Source organism: Gallus gallus, chromosome 11 (genome assembly GCF_016699485.2).
Source record: "Gallus gallus isolate bGalGal1 chromosome 11, bGalGal1.mat.broiler.GRCg7b, whole genome shotgun sequence".
Classification (NCBI taxonomy): domain Eukaryota; kingdom Metazoa; phylum Chordata; class Aves; order Galliformes; family Phasianidae; genus Gallus; species Gallus gallus.
The window spans coordinates 16,681,433-16,697,184 of NC_052542.1; the positions used below are offsets into that span (position 1 = coordinate 16,681,433).

General features: G+C 43.4%; 1 protein-coding gene across 2 annotated transcripts; it reads left to right on the forward strand.

The window, feature by feature from the left end:
• Positions 1-1,573: 1,573 nt before the first annotated feature.
• On the forward strand, positions 1,574-11,707 carry LOC776594. Of its 2 annotated transcripts, XM_046899747.1 has the most exons (12): positions 1,766-1,872; positions 2,471-2,576; positions 2,829-2,963; positions 4,601-4,725; positions 5,043-5,111; positions 6,358-6,471; positions 6,735-6,850; positions 7,394-7,449; positions 8,900-8,952; positions 9,550-9,677; positions 9,866-10,022; positions 11,238-11,707. In XM_046899747.1, exons 3-12 carry the CDS (start codon positions 2,922-2,924, stop codon positions 11,338-11,340), a joined length of 963 nt encoding a protein of 320 aa, XP_046755703.1. In that variant the 5' UTR covers positions 1,766-1,872; positions 2,471-2,576; positions 2,829-2,921; the 3' UTR covers positions 11,341-11,707. The 2 variants fall into 2 exon arrangements, with proteins under 2 accessions (XP_025010089.2, XP_046755703.1); XM_025154321.3 differs by lacking the exon at positions 2,471-2,576 and having other exon boundaries at positions 1,574-1,872.
• The last annotated feature ends 4,045 nt before the right edge of the window (positions 11,708-15,752 follow it).

Sequence of the window (15,752 nt, forward strand, 5' to 3'; positions counted from 1 at the left end):
TTAAACTGGGAGAGTTTTGGAATACTTCAGATATCAGGGAAACACATGAAATATGCATGCCCTGTTGTTCCTGCCCTCAGAAATGCAAATACTGACATTCAAATGATTTGTATAAGGACTCCAATGGTTTGGCAAAGCTCAGTAAAGCTGCTCACAGATTGCGTTAGACAAAAACAGTTCAGCAGAATATGCCATTTCCCATAGGCAAATCTCAAGACAACGAGTGCTGTTTAGGGTTTAATTATGCATGTTTGTAAAGTGCCAAAGATTTGTCATTTGTGTGGATTCTTGCTCGCCGAGTATTGTTTTGTGTCAATGTTTTCTTTACATTTGAGCTAAAAATAAAAGCAGTACTTCATAATACGTTCCATTGCAGCCTATCTCTGCTCTGAGCCATTATCTGCTCTGCTGCAGGTGCAGTGATAACACTGTGACAGAATCTATCTTGTGGCTGTATTTAGCCATTCTGTGGCATGATCTGAAATAAGAAAATCACCTTTTTGTCTCTCTGGCTCTCTGTCTACCGTAGGCAGTTAACTTTAACACTTGCTCCTTGAGTATTAATTCAAACAATGATGATTTACAGAAATAGATTTTTGGACCTCGTTGGTGCCTTCTACTTTTTAGTTCCTTCCTGCCTACTTCTGATGTCCATTGACAGCAATAAAACAATACAGAACAACTGTGCCCAGCCTCAGAAAAGGGAAATTGTACAAATAAGGAAGATTTTTATGAAGGAGATAAGATGAACATCTAAGACAATACTTTTGAAAGATAGACAGATGATCACTTAGGCAGAGTAAATGCACACATCAGTATCATCGAAGTCTATATATACCTACTGAGAAATCTGTAGAGCCAATGGGGAGTCCAAACTAAATGTAAAAAGCATGGAGTCTGAGAGCCCTGGCTTTCTTCAAAGCAAGATCAGCTACACCTCAACCCTAACCCTAACCACGACAGACTGGATCTAACCTAATGTAGGGAAATGAGACAAAATGCTTGCTAACTCTAAGAGGAATGAAAAGATCTATTGTGTGGTGAGCCAACAGGCGTCAAAAATAAGGCTTCCAGAAATGGCACCTACCAACGTGGCTGAAAGGATGCCTGCTGAGATTCTGCTTCATGGCTTGAATAAAGAGTGCAGCCAAGTCACTTCCCTGCCCATTGGCTGCAGCTGGCAGCAGGATGATGCGAAGGACCCACTGAAGCTGAAAGCTGAATGAAACAGGGCCAGAAATCGAAATAGGAACTGAGATTCCAATCAAGGAGCTGGGAGCAGCCTCATGTTTAAGACTCAGGGCCACATCCTGCCCTGGGAAGGAGGAAACCACAGAAGCCGCATCCCCTGCACCACACCAGTGAACCGGGAGGATTTCCTAGAACTCGGCTGGCCCGCTCCAGGGCAAATGAACAATTAAACCGAGCAAAGGCAACTTACGATAATGACAGTAACGGTAATACTAACAGTAACCAGTTCGGAAATACATCAATAAACAAACGCAACTTCTATGCGTGACCTCAGAGCGCCGGCAGCCCGGACGAACCCGTAAGCAGCTTCGAGGCGGAGTTTGGCGACCGCCGGAGCGATCGGCCCCGCTGCGAAGCGGCTGCAGCTGCAGCTCCGCTCCGCTCCGCGCCCCGCGCTGCGCTGCGCTCCGCTGCGCGATGTTAGCGCTGCTGGCGCTGCTGGCGGCCGCGCTGCTGGCGCTGCTCGGGGTGCGGCGGGCGGCTGCTCCCGGTGCCTGGGTCCCGCTGAAGCGCTGGGCCCTGGGCGGCCTCTTGCTCCTCCACGGCGCCTGGAGGCAGCGGGCTTCCTGCGGAGGGGCAGCGGAGCCCCGGAGGCCGCGTCTGCTCCGTCCCGACCCCCACGTGAGTGGCCCGATGTGCCCCAGCACGACTCGCTTCCCTGGCACCGCGTCTCTCTCTCCGGTGCCCCGTTTGCCTGGCACTTCTTTCTCTGGTACTCCTTCTCCTGGCACTTATCTCCCTGGCGCTCCCTTCCCTAGCATCCTCATCTCCTTGGCATCCCATCTCTATGGCACTCTTTTGACTGGAACCCCATCTCCTCAGCACTCTGTCCAAATGCATGCCATCTCCAGGACCCCCATCCCCTGGAATGCCCACTGCATCCCAATGCAATGCCATCCCCAGGACCCCTATCCCCTTGGATCCCCACTGTGTCCCAGTGCATGCCATCTCCAGGATCTCCATCCCCTGGGTTGCTCGTTCCCCTAGCACGCTCCCCAGGACTTCTGTGTGTGGGACTCACATCCCTCAAGGGCACACACCCCTCTGCATCCCCTGCACCCCAGCACCTTGCATCCCCCCTGCATCAGGAGCCTCCTTCCCTTGCATCCCGATGCTGGGCTTCACTTACTACCCAATCTTGGGACCTGCACCCTTTTTCTCCCCTAAGCACATCACTGGGATAGCAAAGTGGGCATGTCACCTTGGTTGTCCCTTGCAGGTAGAAGTGGAGTTGTGGATTTCTGTGCCTAGCTGTTCTTGAGAGTTGAGATGCTAACACTGCCATTACTTGGCAATTGTGGGATTGAAGTGCTGCGTTTTCTAAGGCAAGGAGTTCTCCTTACATGGCTATCATGAAGTAATTACGGTCCCTTGTTAATGCTGTCCCATCTCCTCTCCCTGACAAGGAAATGGGCAAAGAAGGAAAAAAAACAATGCTTTTAAGCTAATGAAAAATGTGATGTTAGATACAGAAAATGAAAGTAAAATCCAGTTCCTGAGAAAAAAACACGGAAAACAAAGCATGGCTCTCTTTCTCCCCCTCCAGCCTGAGCTGAGATCTGTTTCCTTTTCCCCAGGCACTTGATTCAGTTTACTTCACGGGCTTTGCAGAGACCAACAAGAGCTTTGTGATTGCTCGTCTTGCCAAGCGTCCCAATGGTATCTGTGAGATGTGGCTCTTCCTGAGGGTGGATGGAGTAGGAGAGTTTGAAGTAAGTGGTGGACATTCAGTGCTTAACTCCTATTGCTATGCTAGGAACCCAAGTGAAAATTAATCATAGAATCATTAAGATTGGAAAAGATCATCTAGTCCAACAGTGAACCCATCACCTCCATGCATGTATCTTCACTGATGTTGTACTGAGGGACATGGCTCAGTGGGCACTGTTGGTGATAGGTGGGCAGTTGGATTGGATGATCTTAAAGGTCTTTTCCAACCTTGGTGGCTCTGTGATTCTGTGATTAACATCCTAAACCATTGGTGTTGTTACAAAGCAGTTACAAGTGTTGCTTGATCTTGTCTTCTTAAAACACCCCGTTAGAGTTCACTTCCAGTGATAACAGCAACAACCACTGGCAGAAAAACACGCCCTGGGACCTGCTGTCTTCTCAAATGTCTCATTAAGATAAGTGGCCACAGACATTAAGGAAAGAAAACTGTTCATGAACCCCAGCAGGCTCCAGAACAGTCAGTCCATGCGCAGGGAATAGAGTGATGCTCCAGTAGATAAAATGCATTTCCCTTCAGTGGCAGAATAGGCTGGATTACTGCTTGTGTCTCATTTTCAGAGTAGATATTTGATATTCATTGCTTTTTTTCCCCCACAGTAAATGCAGTAAATATAGCACGTTGTCTAAAAAAAAAATATCTTGGCAAATCTTGGAAGTGTTTGAGCATTCAGTCTTTGTGATAATACACTGCATGTGGTTAATAATAATGATGCTGTACAGTTATGGCTGTTTTTTCCCCTTCCTGTAATGAGTGAATGCTATAACACTGTTGTGGAAGTGCCTCTTTACATGAGAAAGGGAGGCTTTTAAGGAGCTGGATGTACATCTGCTTCATTCATCCTAACAGAAAAACAGTATTAATCAAATACTTTGCTTGTGGATTTTCTTTTTGGCAGTAGCTGTCTCTGTGGTGGAGAAAAAGGGAAGGTCTGGCCTAAATCCCTTTGCACCTCACCAACACATTCACATTCACAAATTTACTTTGCTAAGTAGCCATGACCAGGGGGCATCCTATTCACAGTAAACCACAGAAGTGAAGATTGATGTGCATTATTAGGTTACCTACTACTACATAGCTACTTTGCTATAACGATGCTACTTTGTGGCTTTATTATTTGCAACTGCAGCCAAGTTGAGGACCTTCCTCCACCCTTCCTTACAGCAGCAGGGATAAGGGCTCCTTCAGGAAGCTGACAACCTTAGGAAATAAGGCATATTTTTCAAAGAGCAGCGGATGAGCTTTGAGAACTTGCAGGCACTAAAAACTGAAATCATGCTTAAACAAAATCATTTGTTTCATCGTAGTCAGCCTAAAAACAGCTTCTACCCCTCAAGCTTCACATTGGCTTGGGTGTAAGCTTGAGCTGGGCTGTTACAGTGGCTTTCGTACACACAGATAGTTCAATTGTATTATCTGAAGCAATAACAAGCTATCTGCAACTCCAGTGTTTTAGATGCAATTTTCCTTTTCCAACATGTGGTTACCAGAAAGCAGATGGAGCTGAAAAGCCAATTCAATCAGATGTTACTCCTGCAGATGGCTGTCATAGTGGGAATTCACCTGTGTTGCACCTCCAGAATTGGGTTAAACAAATGATATCCTGAAATGTCTCTTTAGCACCCACAGCACCCAAACATGATGGTGAATGATGAATCTGAAGAGATTTGGAGCGGAGGAGGGCTCACTATTGAGTATTTAGAGCTCCAAGCGCGCTGGAAAATAAGCTTCGATGGATTCCTCAGGTATTACAGCACTGTGGGCTCATACACATGAGACCAAGGCTTCTTGAGCACTAACTGGAAAACTAATCAACAGGCTTAAACCAAAAGCTACTTGGTACCCACAGCATGCATTGCTTTTTATGCAATGAAAATACAGCTGGTAACATCTGCATCTGGTTCTATTCTCTGCTTCTTCACTGCAATGGAGCATTACTGTCCTTCCTTAGCACACAATGACACCACTCTTCTGCAGTGTCTTCTGTTGATTCCATTTTCAAATGCATAAAATATGTCATCTGTTTAGGAGTTATACAAAATTATGGTGCTTTCTCTTATAGAAAAGGACCCTACCGACAGCAGTGGAGTGAAGAAGAAGGAGAACTTGTACCAGTTAAATTCTCTTTTCAGTAAGAGCATTTCAGTTTGCTTTGGTTTGTATCGTGGGTTTGTGGTTAAAGATTTGGTTCTTCAGTATATTCCTGAGGAAATGAAATCACACTGACTGCATAGCGGGAACTTCAGTGTCTGTTATTTAGGGAGTTATCACACCAAACACTTCTATGTCTGGTGTATTTGTCTTTGGAGAAACTGCTTCAAAAGGAACTTAGTGCTATGCTCTCAAAATAGACTGGTCCTTCTGTCTGGCATTGTTTCTTGGAGGGGGAAGGGCTGTTTACGAGAGTGGATAGTGACAGGACAAGGGGGAATGGTTTTAAAGTGAGACAGGGGAGGTTTAGGTTGGATATTAGGAGGAATTTTTTCACCCAGAGGGTGGTGACGCACTGAACAGGTTGCCCAAGGAGACTGTGGATGCCCCATCCCTGCAGGCATTCAAGGCCAGGCTGGATGTGGCTCTGGGCAGCCTGGGCTGCTGGTTGGTGACCCTGCACATAGCAGGGGTCTGGAACTGGATGGTCATTGTGGTCCTTTTCAACCCAGGCCATTCTACGATTCTATGATATGATATGATTCTTGCAAGTTTTTTTTTTTTTTTTTTTTTTTTTTTCCCTGTTAATAGTAGAAATAAAACCCAAACAACAGTTATGGAAAGATTCTAGCATGTATTTGGATAAAAGCTCTGCTCATACAACTACAAAACAGTATACAAGATAACCACCCCAAAACCACAATCTCTATTCAAAAATATTTACTTGTGGCTTTATTTCTCTTATCCCATAGTTATTGTTTCCACAGGGTCATGTGTCCAAAGTAATTCATGCCATCCTTGTCTCTGCTTTCTTATTCTGCCATTGCTCCCCAGCAGTGCAAATGGTTTATGGACTGTTTGTCTGATTAAAAATGATTTGCTGTCGGAGTAGCACAGCATTTCTGGCATCATGCTGCATTTGTACCTCTGAATAGACAGAATGAGAGAAAGGATCATCCTTTTACTTGCAGCTCTGCCCTTCCAGCTTCCCTTCCTAGGTAATCTGCTGACCCTTGTTGAGCCATTCTGCAGGACAAGGTACCCATTCTCTGTTTCCTTTTGTTCATTTTCTTGAAAAGTAATAACATATTAAAACTGGAAAAAAAATCAGAGATTTTCAAACACCATAACATGCAAAGGTCATCTCTGGAGTAGCAAGTGCACAACTTGGCCTAATGCGACCTGCAAGCTGATAACAGCTTTTGCTTTTTCCCTTCTTTTCCTAGTTGGGAGAACTCTACAGAAGTCTTCAGCTTCAGTGATGACAGTCATCCCAGCACATTTGTCCGTGCTTTTGCCCAGGAACCATGGAGCATCGAGTTCTTCCAAAGGGTCAAAAAGTGAGAGGCAAGAGTAATGTCTTCTGGGGTTAGTTATACTCTACAGGCTGCTGCAGGGTATGCCTGTGTGTTCTAATACACATTTATAAATAGCTGGGAAATCTGAAAGTGTTTGCTAATGTGTAGGATCTGACACAGCTGTGATCTAGATGCTCTGAAACCTCCATTTTTGGGATGCACGTCCATCAGATAGGCACTGTGGTCTCCCTAATAGGAGCCATGTTGATTTCGCCAATGTTGATTCGATCTTTTCTTTCTTCCAGACAAAGGGAACAACACTTCCGACATGAGCAGTGGGGCCAGTCTGTTGGAGAAATTGAAATAGAAAATCATGAGAAAACCAAACTTTCCCTCAGAGGTGTTCGGAGCCACTCTTACGGTAACAACAGCAGAAATTTCCCCCTCATTCACCCCTAGTAGACCCCAGTAGGGATTAAGTCACTCTGAGCCACTCATCCCATCTCCTCACCTCCTTGAAGCCTGGTGCTCCTCCGGGCAACAGTATTCCTCTTTAAGGGAGGGATGGGATGTAAGTTCACTGTAGAGACTGTGATGGAGAGGATGTGGTCCATTCAGCCTCCTGGGCTGACACACTTGGAACTGTTAATTTAACTGTATCTTTTGAGACACTTTCCTGATTTTGGTCAAGATAAGCCTTTTCTCAGTCTGACCCGACATGCTACTCTGCTTCCCTTTCAATTATAATGGCCTTGACCCTGCACATACCAGAGGGGTTGAAACTAGATGATCATTATGGTCCTTTTCAACCCAGGCCATTCTATGATTCCATGATACTCCATGGCTGTTTTGGAGACTAGCACACACTCAGCATGTATCAGTTACTGCAGGACTACTGTATCTGAAGTCAATGTCAAGTCAGATACTGTCACTTCACATTGGATGATTCTGTTCTGTTTTGCAGGTGTCCGGAACTGGTCTGAGATCTACCGTTATGTCATGATTTTGGCACGTTTTGAGGTAGATATTAGCATGCCAGTATGCTTCTTAACCATGGCACTACTGATGTTTCTGAAATGGTCAGTTATATTTAAGTATCCAGACATAATACACTGGGAGCATTCACAGTGTGCAGATCAGAAGTGCTAAATGTTGCCATCATTAGCACATGTCAGTGTTGGGTGCAGATTTCAAAAGCTGAGCCATGTGTTTAAAAACTGAATTTTTTTTTCTATACTGGCTTAACTAAAAATGGTTTTGGTAAATTGAGACTGTTTATTTTGGCTTTTTAAGAAAAAATTAGGCAGCTTTACTGGACAGATTTTCTCCTGCTGCAGATACCCAATGCTCAGAGGAGGTGATGCAATGCTGATTCACAGCCTGAGATATTTGAAGGCATCTTAAGCCCTCATGACAGCAGTCAGCAAATATTTCTGCCTGTGCTCAGCTCTAATTCCCTGCTTTGCCATGGTGGTTGTGCTAGAGGAGTGGCTGCTGAGAGCACACCCTGGGGAAATTCTGAACCCTGGCGTTCCAGGCTGGCATGCAACCTGAGCAGATGCTTCTGAAAAGGCATTTCTTTTGCCAGCACAGGCGTAAAGATGTCTGTTATATTCAGCATTACATGAGTTGAGACTGAAGGCAGAATTAACATTCTTGCCCAGACACATGTTGGCCAGCAGAAAAAACACACCTTGGAAAATCCCACATACGTGCAGATCCAGTTGCTGCTGTGATCTAACTTATGCCTGTGTGCCTTTTAATAAGACTGTGGTTTTGCACTGTGATGTGCATATTCAGTCAGTAACCTCTCCCTTTTCTTCATAGTTATTCAGGACTCAAAATAACCGCTGCTCTTCCCCTCCTAATTAAAAGCCATCTAACTGTTTATTAAGAAACAATTAAAGTTAATCACTGATTGAAATTTGGACTCCTCACACCTCGATGTCTGTACATTTAAAACACTGCAACATAGGCTCTTATTTACCTCCCAGCAGCCCAAGTGGATCATGAAGAGATTCAGACTCAAGAATTGAATAGAAATGAATAAAAACATGAGAATCCAGTTCCTCCTTATCTAACATTTTTCCTGTATGCTGCTTTAAAGCATGGAGTAATGTAGGTTAGAAGAGATGTCTTGTCAAAGAAGGGCCAACTTTGAGAGGCAGCCCTGCAGTTCTGAACACAGCTAGCTGAGGTTTCTGCAGTTATTTTTTCCCTCCTTCCCTTATATCTGCTTTCTGTGGACTTTCAGTTGTCCTTAATGTCCTTAATTTGTCCTCAGGGTACCTGGCTTCACATTCCTGGGCTTTCATTTGCAGCCACGCTTTCAAAGAAGATTTACTGAGAAGATTTAAAGTACAAAGTAATAGTATGCTGCATAATCTGAGTTGAATCCAGTGTCTTCTTGGTCAAGACAGCATATGACCCACGCCAATCAGACTGCTTTTCTTTTATCCCTGTCTTTCAGGATGGGACTGCAGCTCATTTGACAGTTATAAACATGCCTGCTACCACAACGAAGTAAGTAACCCAGGAAGTTTGCCCTGATGGAAACACACATCCCTAAGGTGACAGAAGTTGCTCAGCAAGACATCTGTATGCACATTCTTGCTTTGAACCCACCTAGCCAGATTTCCATCCACACCCTCTTTCTCGTGCTCTCCACTCCCTCTGCCCAATTTTCCAGCTGCAATTAGTTATAAGGACAGCTTTTACCTCTGATTACTTCCTTTCCTTTCAATTACTATTTGGCTGATGCAGCTGTCTTTCTTACTGTCTAGATGACTTAGAGGTAGAAACTGGGCAGTTGCATCTATTTTTGAGCCTAATGTTATGCTTCTGAACGGTGGGGAGCTTAAATCCTCACATTCCTGACCCTTCAGCTGTGACCAAGTGTGACCAAATGACCTGCCTCTCCTTTCTGCAATCCTCATCCTCTTTTCTATTTCCATGGCCTCCCCTGTCCGACATTTGCAAGATCCCACAGTACAACCATTTTTATGCTGCTGGTCAGGAAGGGAGGCCATACTCAGTGCTGAACTCCCCTGGAAGGCCAGCATGTTGATTCATTTGAGCTTTAGCTGAACTTTTGTTCTGCTCCATTTCTTTCCCCTTCAGCCTCAATGTAGGTTATGTCTTTTTTCCTGATGGGAAGAAGGCTGGGATTGAGTGGTCCAACGCCTCGCTGGCTGAGATGGCTGATGATGGTGTAATCAAGGATGAGTACAGAGTCAGTTTTACTGCTGGTAAGCTACACATATATTTGAAAATACACCTTGATCAGAGCTCTTTCCCAGTTCACAAAGCAAAGAGGAAAGCTCTTTGGAAAAGCATAAGCAAATATCTATATGCAAAAATAGTAGATCTTGTGAATTTTTGAAATTAAACACAATTGAAGTCTGGAAACATTCTTCACTTTTTGCATTTCTGAAAGGTGGCAAGCACTTTGATGTTTCTGCAAGGCTGGACAAGCAAGCTTGCCCTGTGGTGTACAACGGCCTGACTGGAAGAGGTGTTTTCCATGAGTGCATTGCAGATTTCCAACTGAATGGGTTAACACAAGGCTGGGGCTTGGCTGAATTTTATTACAGGTAAAATAATTACAGAATATATATATATTTTATGTAAGCAGGAAGAGGTAAAGAATTCCTATTTTCCCATATTGACCCATGTAGCTACAGCTCCACAGATAATGGATGAGTACACACACACTTTTTGTTTGGCATAAGGAAGTGCTCTTTGTTTAATGCCTTATGTGTTTATTAATTTTACAATTACATGTTATTTGAAAAAGAACGATTGTACAAGCATGCAAACAAACCATAGACACTTGTTCAGTTGCTTGCTTAATAGCTTTATATAGGTTTTTATATAGGTCTCCATGTAGGTTTATGAGTCCTTGGATGCATTACGAAGAACATCTTTAGGCAATCAGGCACATCATAAATAGAATGAATCCTCTACCGCAAAGAGCAGGCTGACCATTTACAAGGAAAAAGTTGTTGACACAAAAGTCTGTCAGAATACAGCACAGAGCAGATAAATGTTCAGAAAATCAGTATAGCAATGCCTTTTATAGGGGAAAGGATTATATCAACAAAATCTGTGTTTCTCAGTGAATTGCTGTTTCTCCTGCCACATGATTACCACAATCTTTTACTGCAGCCTTTTCCCTTTCGAATCTTTTCTCTCATTAAATAGGAAGAAAAAGAAAAAAAGGCAAGTTTGCTTGTTTTCATTTAGATTGCTTTTTAAAATAAACACTGATTCTTGGCTGTGAGAGGAGATGCCACAGATGACTTTCAGAAAACTGAATGCTCAGCTACTTCTGATAACCAGACATTTCTAAAGCACATAAAATAGGGCACTACACCCCCAAAAGTCACACTGCTTGAACTTGTAAGCTTTGGCCCATGGCTGCTGACAGATAGCTGATCCACTCAGGAGTAGACAGGCACTGGAATGGCCTGCCCAGGGAGGTGGTGGAGTCGCCGTCCTGGCAGTGTTCAAGAGGCATCTGGATGAGGAGCTACAAGATATGGTTTAGTGGCTTGTGGTAGCAATGGTAATGGGAGGACGGTTGGACTAGATGATCTTCTAGGTCCTTTCCAACCTCGTGATTCTATGATTCACTCCATCCACGAACCATCTGGGAGATTTCTAGGCAGCCTTCATATGGCACTGCTGATAAAATCCACATAGGCTCCTTTTCCATATCTACTTCCAAGTGAAAACCACGACAGAAATTAAAAGGTGGCAATCTGGTTCTTCCCCCTCACCATTCAGCATCCTTACTTTTCTTGCAGGGATGAAGCTGCCCAGAGGGTTCCCAATTTGCAGCTTGGTCCCAGCACTGAAGGCCCAGCCGTTTCCTCCCTGCACCTCGTGAGCAATGGCTCTCTTCTGTGAGCACCTGCAGGCCTTTCCCAGTGGTGTTAGCAGGCAGCAGCTTTCCAGAAATATAATATCCAGCAAAATGTACAATTCTGAGGGTGAGACACGCTGTCACAGGATGTTGTGGAGGTCAGTGGTATAAAGGGATTTGCAGAGAAATGAGGAACATTTTTGGTGTTGCTGACCTTGGTGCCTGGAGGCAATTGAGAGGAAATCTCTGCATGTCTGATTGAAAAGCTCAGGCTTTTGGTATTTTTCCTGACCTGTCATTTGCTCTCCGATGTGAACAGCAGGACACAGGGCTACATGGATCTCTGACCCACATAGCAGTTCCTCTGCTCTTTCAGCTTTGTTTTTGAAATAAAAGCTCTATCTGTCTGAACTCTGGTTGGTGTACTCATTAAAGCATGGGCATAAGCTACTACAGGTAACAACACTGTTTGATAGTCTTTAACCGTATGAGAAGTCAAACTGGAAGAAATAGGAATAAATACATCTGAATGAGGTGTCCTCTCAGAATAGCGTATATGTATAGGCTAATTAAATATATGACACAAACACATTTTTTGATTGTGTGTAGGGAATCCAGAGTCTGGTAGTTCAGTTTCAATGATAATCTGAATATGTCATCATTCACTTGAACTTAGATGCCATATTCATCACAGCATCCATGATAGTCACTGATAGTTGCTGGTCCAAGTAGCCTACAGTCCATTCTCTGCCTAGTTATATCTTGCCATTCTGTACTTCAAATTATGTCAAGACAGAAAACAGTTATGTGGGAGATTATATATAAAAATCATATATATGTACATACATGTTTCATGCATATTCATAATTTCTGCTTACTTCAATAATGAAAGAGACTTTAAAGATATTCTCCTTTCTGAGGAAGTTCTTGCACTTATTACTACAGCAATGATATCTGCAGAAGAGATATCCAGTGCTTAAATGTAAAACTGTTGAGCCTATGTATACTGAGGCAATGACTTCTTATTCAAATTTGGGATGCCTAATTGGAGTTCAGACGTATATGGCTTTTGTCAATTATTCAGCCCTCCCAGTCAGCAGTTTCTCAGGGCTGTGGTTCCATACTGGTGGAACTGGTGTTTGCAAACTGGACTCTGCAATTTTGGCTGTGGAGCCCCTCCTTGCACCCCGGGCCATTGGCTGTGTGCATGAGGCAGCACTATGACTGCATCTCTTTTGGGACTGCCATTGACTCAGAGCTTTGGATTCTGGCTGCTCTTCTCTTATAAATACATCTCTAGTTACAGTGGTATTAAGAAACACATTCTCGGGAGTCTTGCACAGATTTAAAGGTGTCTTAAATCTGCCTGTGCTCTGGAAGTCTCAATGCACTGAAACAGAGGGCTTCTAAATTATTTGAGACAATGGTACTTTGACAGAAGCAAAGGCTTTATGCCTCTTTTTACACATAAGAAATCAGTCAAATGGGTAACTTTAGGAAGGTTAGAAAAAACATCAATGTTATACATCACAATCTGTTCCTACTAAGAATGTGGATTGTTTTTGCTATGATCTCGGGAACATCTGCTACCTCTTTCTGTGGAGTTTTTATCACCTCTCCCTTTTCTTCTCCTCTTTTCAAGATTTAAATATTAAAATTTAGAAGAAGAGATACAGGTATGTAAGCAAGCAAAGACTTCTGAGGCACGCACTTCAGCCAGAGAATGTAGGTAATGAGAAAAGCTGTTAATTGTTACTCCAGATTGATACTTGAAGACATTTCTATAAAAATACTCCCTGCCCAAGTCGAGAGCTAAAAATCCATCCCATCAAGCAGGGAATCCGTCTGGCTCTTTCTATCTTGCTGTAACTGGGCTACAGCTTTAGCTATGAATGCCGTTGGGCAAATGGCAGCTATGTCCACCAAGACATAATCTCTGAAGTTCTGTGTACCCACAGTGAGGAGGTAGAGGAGGTCGATGTAGCCTTCATTCCTCCCCTTCCACACGTTTTACTTGTTTCTTTTGGTTCCAGTGGATGGAGAATTAGAGCACTCCTGAGTTCAGTTTAGAAAAGTTCAAGTAGGGTACAGAAAATGATTAATAAAGTTTGGAGCTGGCAGGTTTATTTGCCAGGTGATGAACTACTGGTAAGGTATTTCAGCTTGAAGGGCTGAAAAAATGACTCTTGGGGGTTTTCTCCATGGATTTTAAATTAGTTTATAGTGAGCTTGTGTCCAGGACACATGGAAGAACTTATTTAATTTAAAATAAACCTACCAAGCCCCGAGCTTTGACCATATGAAGTGGTCCTTCTCTTGCGGCTCCTTTCTCGGTGGAAAAATCCACCTTGGGAAATGCTTCTGCAGCCCAAAAGCATTAATTTTGAGCAAAAAAAGCAGTAAATGGAGGAAAATCCTGGCCAGAAGTGAAATGTAGCATACAATCTGCTCTCGTCCGGCACAAACTGGGGTAGCTGGAGCCTGGGCAGGATGAGTTGCTCTCCAGCATCCCTGCTTTGCACATCTGGGAGGAACCAAGCACCTGTAATTCCTGCTGCTGTCAATGGGCCAGTGCCTGACACGGCAAAATGCCTGCACAGAATGCTTGCATGTCCCAATGGAGCTCACGTGCATGTTAAATTTCAAGATTCAGGCATTGGTAACAAGGTCATTTAGAGGCTGTCAGCCCCCAAACTAAGCATTTCCCATCAATCTGGCCTTGGCTACTGAGGTCTACAACAGTAAATATTTTACTAGGCTTATTTATTCTCCTTCCTTTTTGCAGTCTTTCATGTATGCATATATATAAAGGCCATTTGCTGTGACACTGTATTTCAATGACAAAAAGAAAGAAAAAAAGAAAAAAAAAAGCCCTTTTTCTGTTTGGATTTATGGCTTAGCTTTACAGTTATTGAAGCAAAGTGACTGATTAACTAAAGCCCAGGGAGTTCCACAATCTATCAAACAAAAAGAAAATGCATGCTATGGCTGCATTATCTCTGCAAAGCAACCAATTATTTCAAAAGTAGACTTTTCCCTCCATGAATATGAGCCAAATGACTCAAAGACATTCCAGACGAAGTGGCTGATAACCACCCACTCCCTTCTCCTATTTACTGGAACCCAACTGCCTCCTGCTCCCTCTTGTTTACCATAAAAAGCCACACTAATCTTATTCCATCCAAAATTGCTCTTCCCTAAACTGTGGTGTTTTATATTGCCGTTGCTCTCCTAACATTCTTATACTAAGAGCTCAGGTGTCTGAAGCAGGGCCTCTGAAGGGATCCCTCCTAGGGGGCTTTTGGGGTCTCCACCAGCATTTGGAGCTTTTTTCCTTTCCTGGTTGAGGTTATAATTAGTTGCAGCATTGATTTTTGCTTTTATTCTGCCCAAAAACGTTACCAAAAACACAGTGCAAGTGAAGTTCATTCTAATCTGGCCATAAAATTTTATGAGGGATGTAAATCAAAGAGAGGAGTGGCAGCTAATGCTCTGGAACAGTTGAGCCCTGTTCAAGCCTCCTCAATAGAGTTAAATCCCTCCAGGAGCAATTAGCCTAACAAGCTGTTTGGTCCACTTATAAATAACGTCACCGATGGAGACGTCTGGAGGTGTCTGCTCTGTGTACCAGACTTTCCAAATATGCTGAGCAGTGAATGGCTTTTTTTTTTCTTAATCTGCAGCAAGGGGTGGAGATGCTTATCTGACATGTCCCAGCAGCTTCCCTCGCATATTTATAATGTTTTCCAAGAAAGATATAGAGTGAAAAGTAGGAATGACATGCTCATCTGGAGCGTCCTCTTGTATAGCCTGCGGGACAGCAGTGTTGACCCCAACAAGGTGGAGATTTCTTCTGCATGTGACCAAGTGACTTAGGTTTTTGCATTCTGGGGCATATATGGCATGTGCATGCTCCATCACCTTGGCTAACTCTATGTCCTCATTTTCCTTTTTGCTTGACAGCTGTCTTCAGTTTTCCCCTTCGGTCCTTTGGCCTGAAAACTTCGCTTTCTTTTTTTTTTTTTCTTTTTTTCTTTTTCCTTTATTGCCATCTGCTTGTCTTTTCTTTTTCTAAAATAAATTGTAAATTTATAGCCTTTTGGTTTCATGACTATAGAGGAACTCTGTAGCACATAGAGATCTCACTCCAAAAAACTGGCTTTTAAATGCGAATTGGAAGTTTTCAATTGCAAGTAAACAACTGCCCATATTCCTGTAGAGTCTGACTCCTCAAAACATGGCTGAAAAGGGAACTTAGCCTCTGCCAAAGCACTAGTGAAAAACCACCCACACAAGGAGAAAACTCTGGCATTGGATATTTCAATTCATTTTAAGGCTGTGCCATTCAACTTAAAAGTTGGAGTCTTTCAAATTCTTTATTATTTCTCAAAGTCTTCACTCTGTCTTTTATGAAAAGGCTGATGTAAGCTCAGCCATCCAAGCCATAATCTAAGAA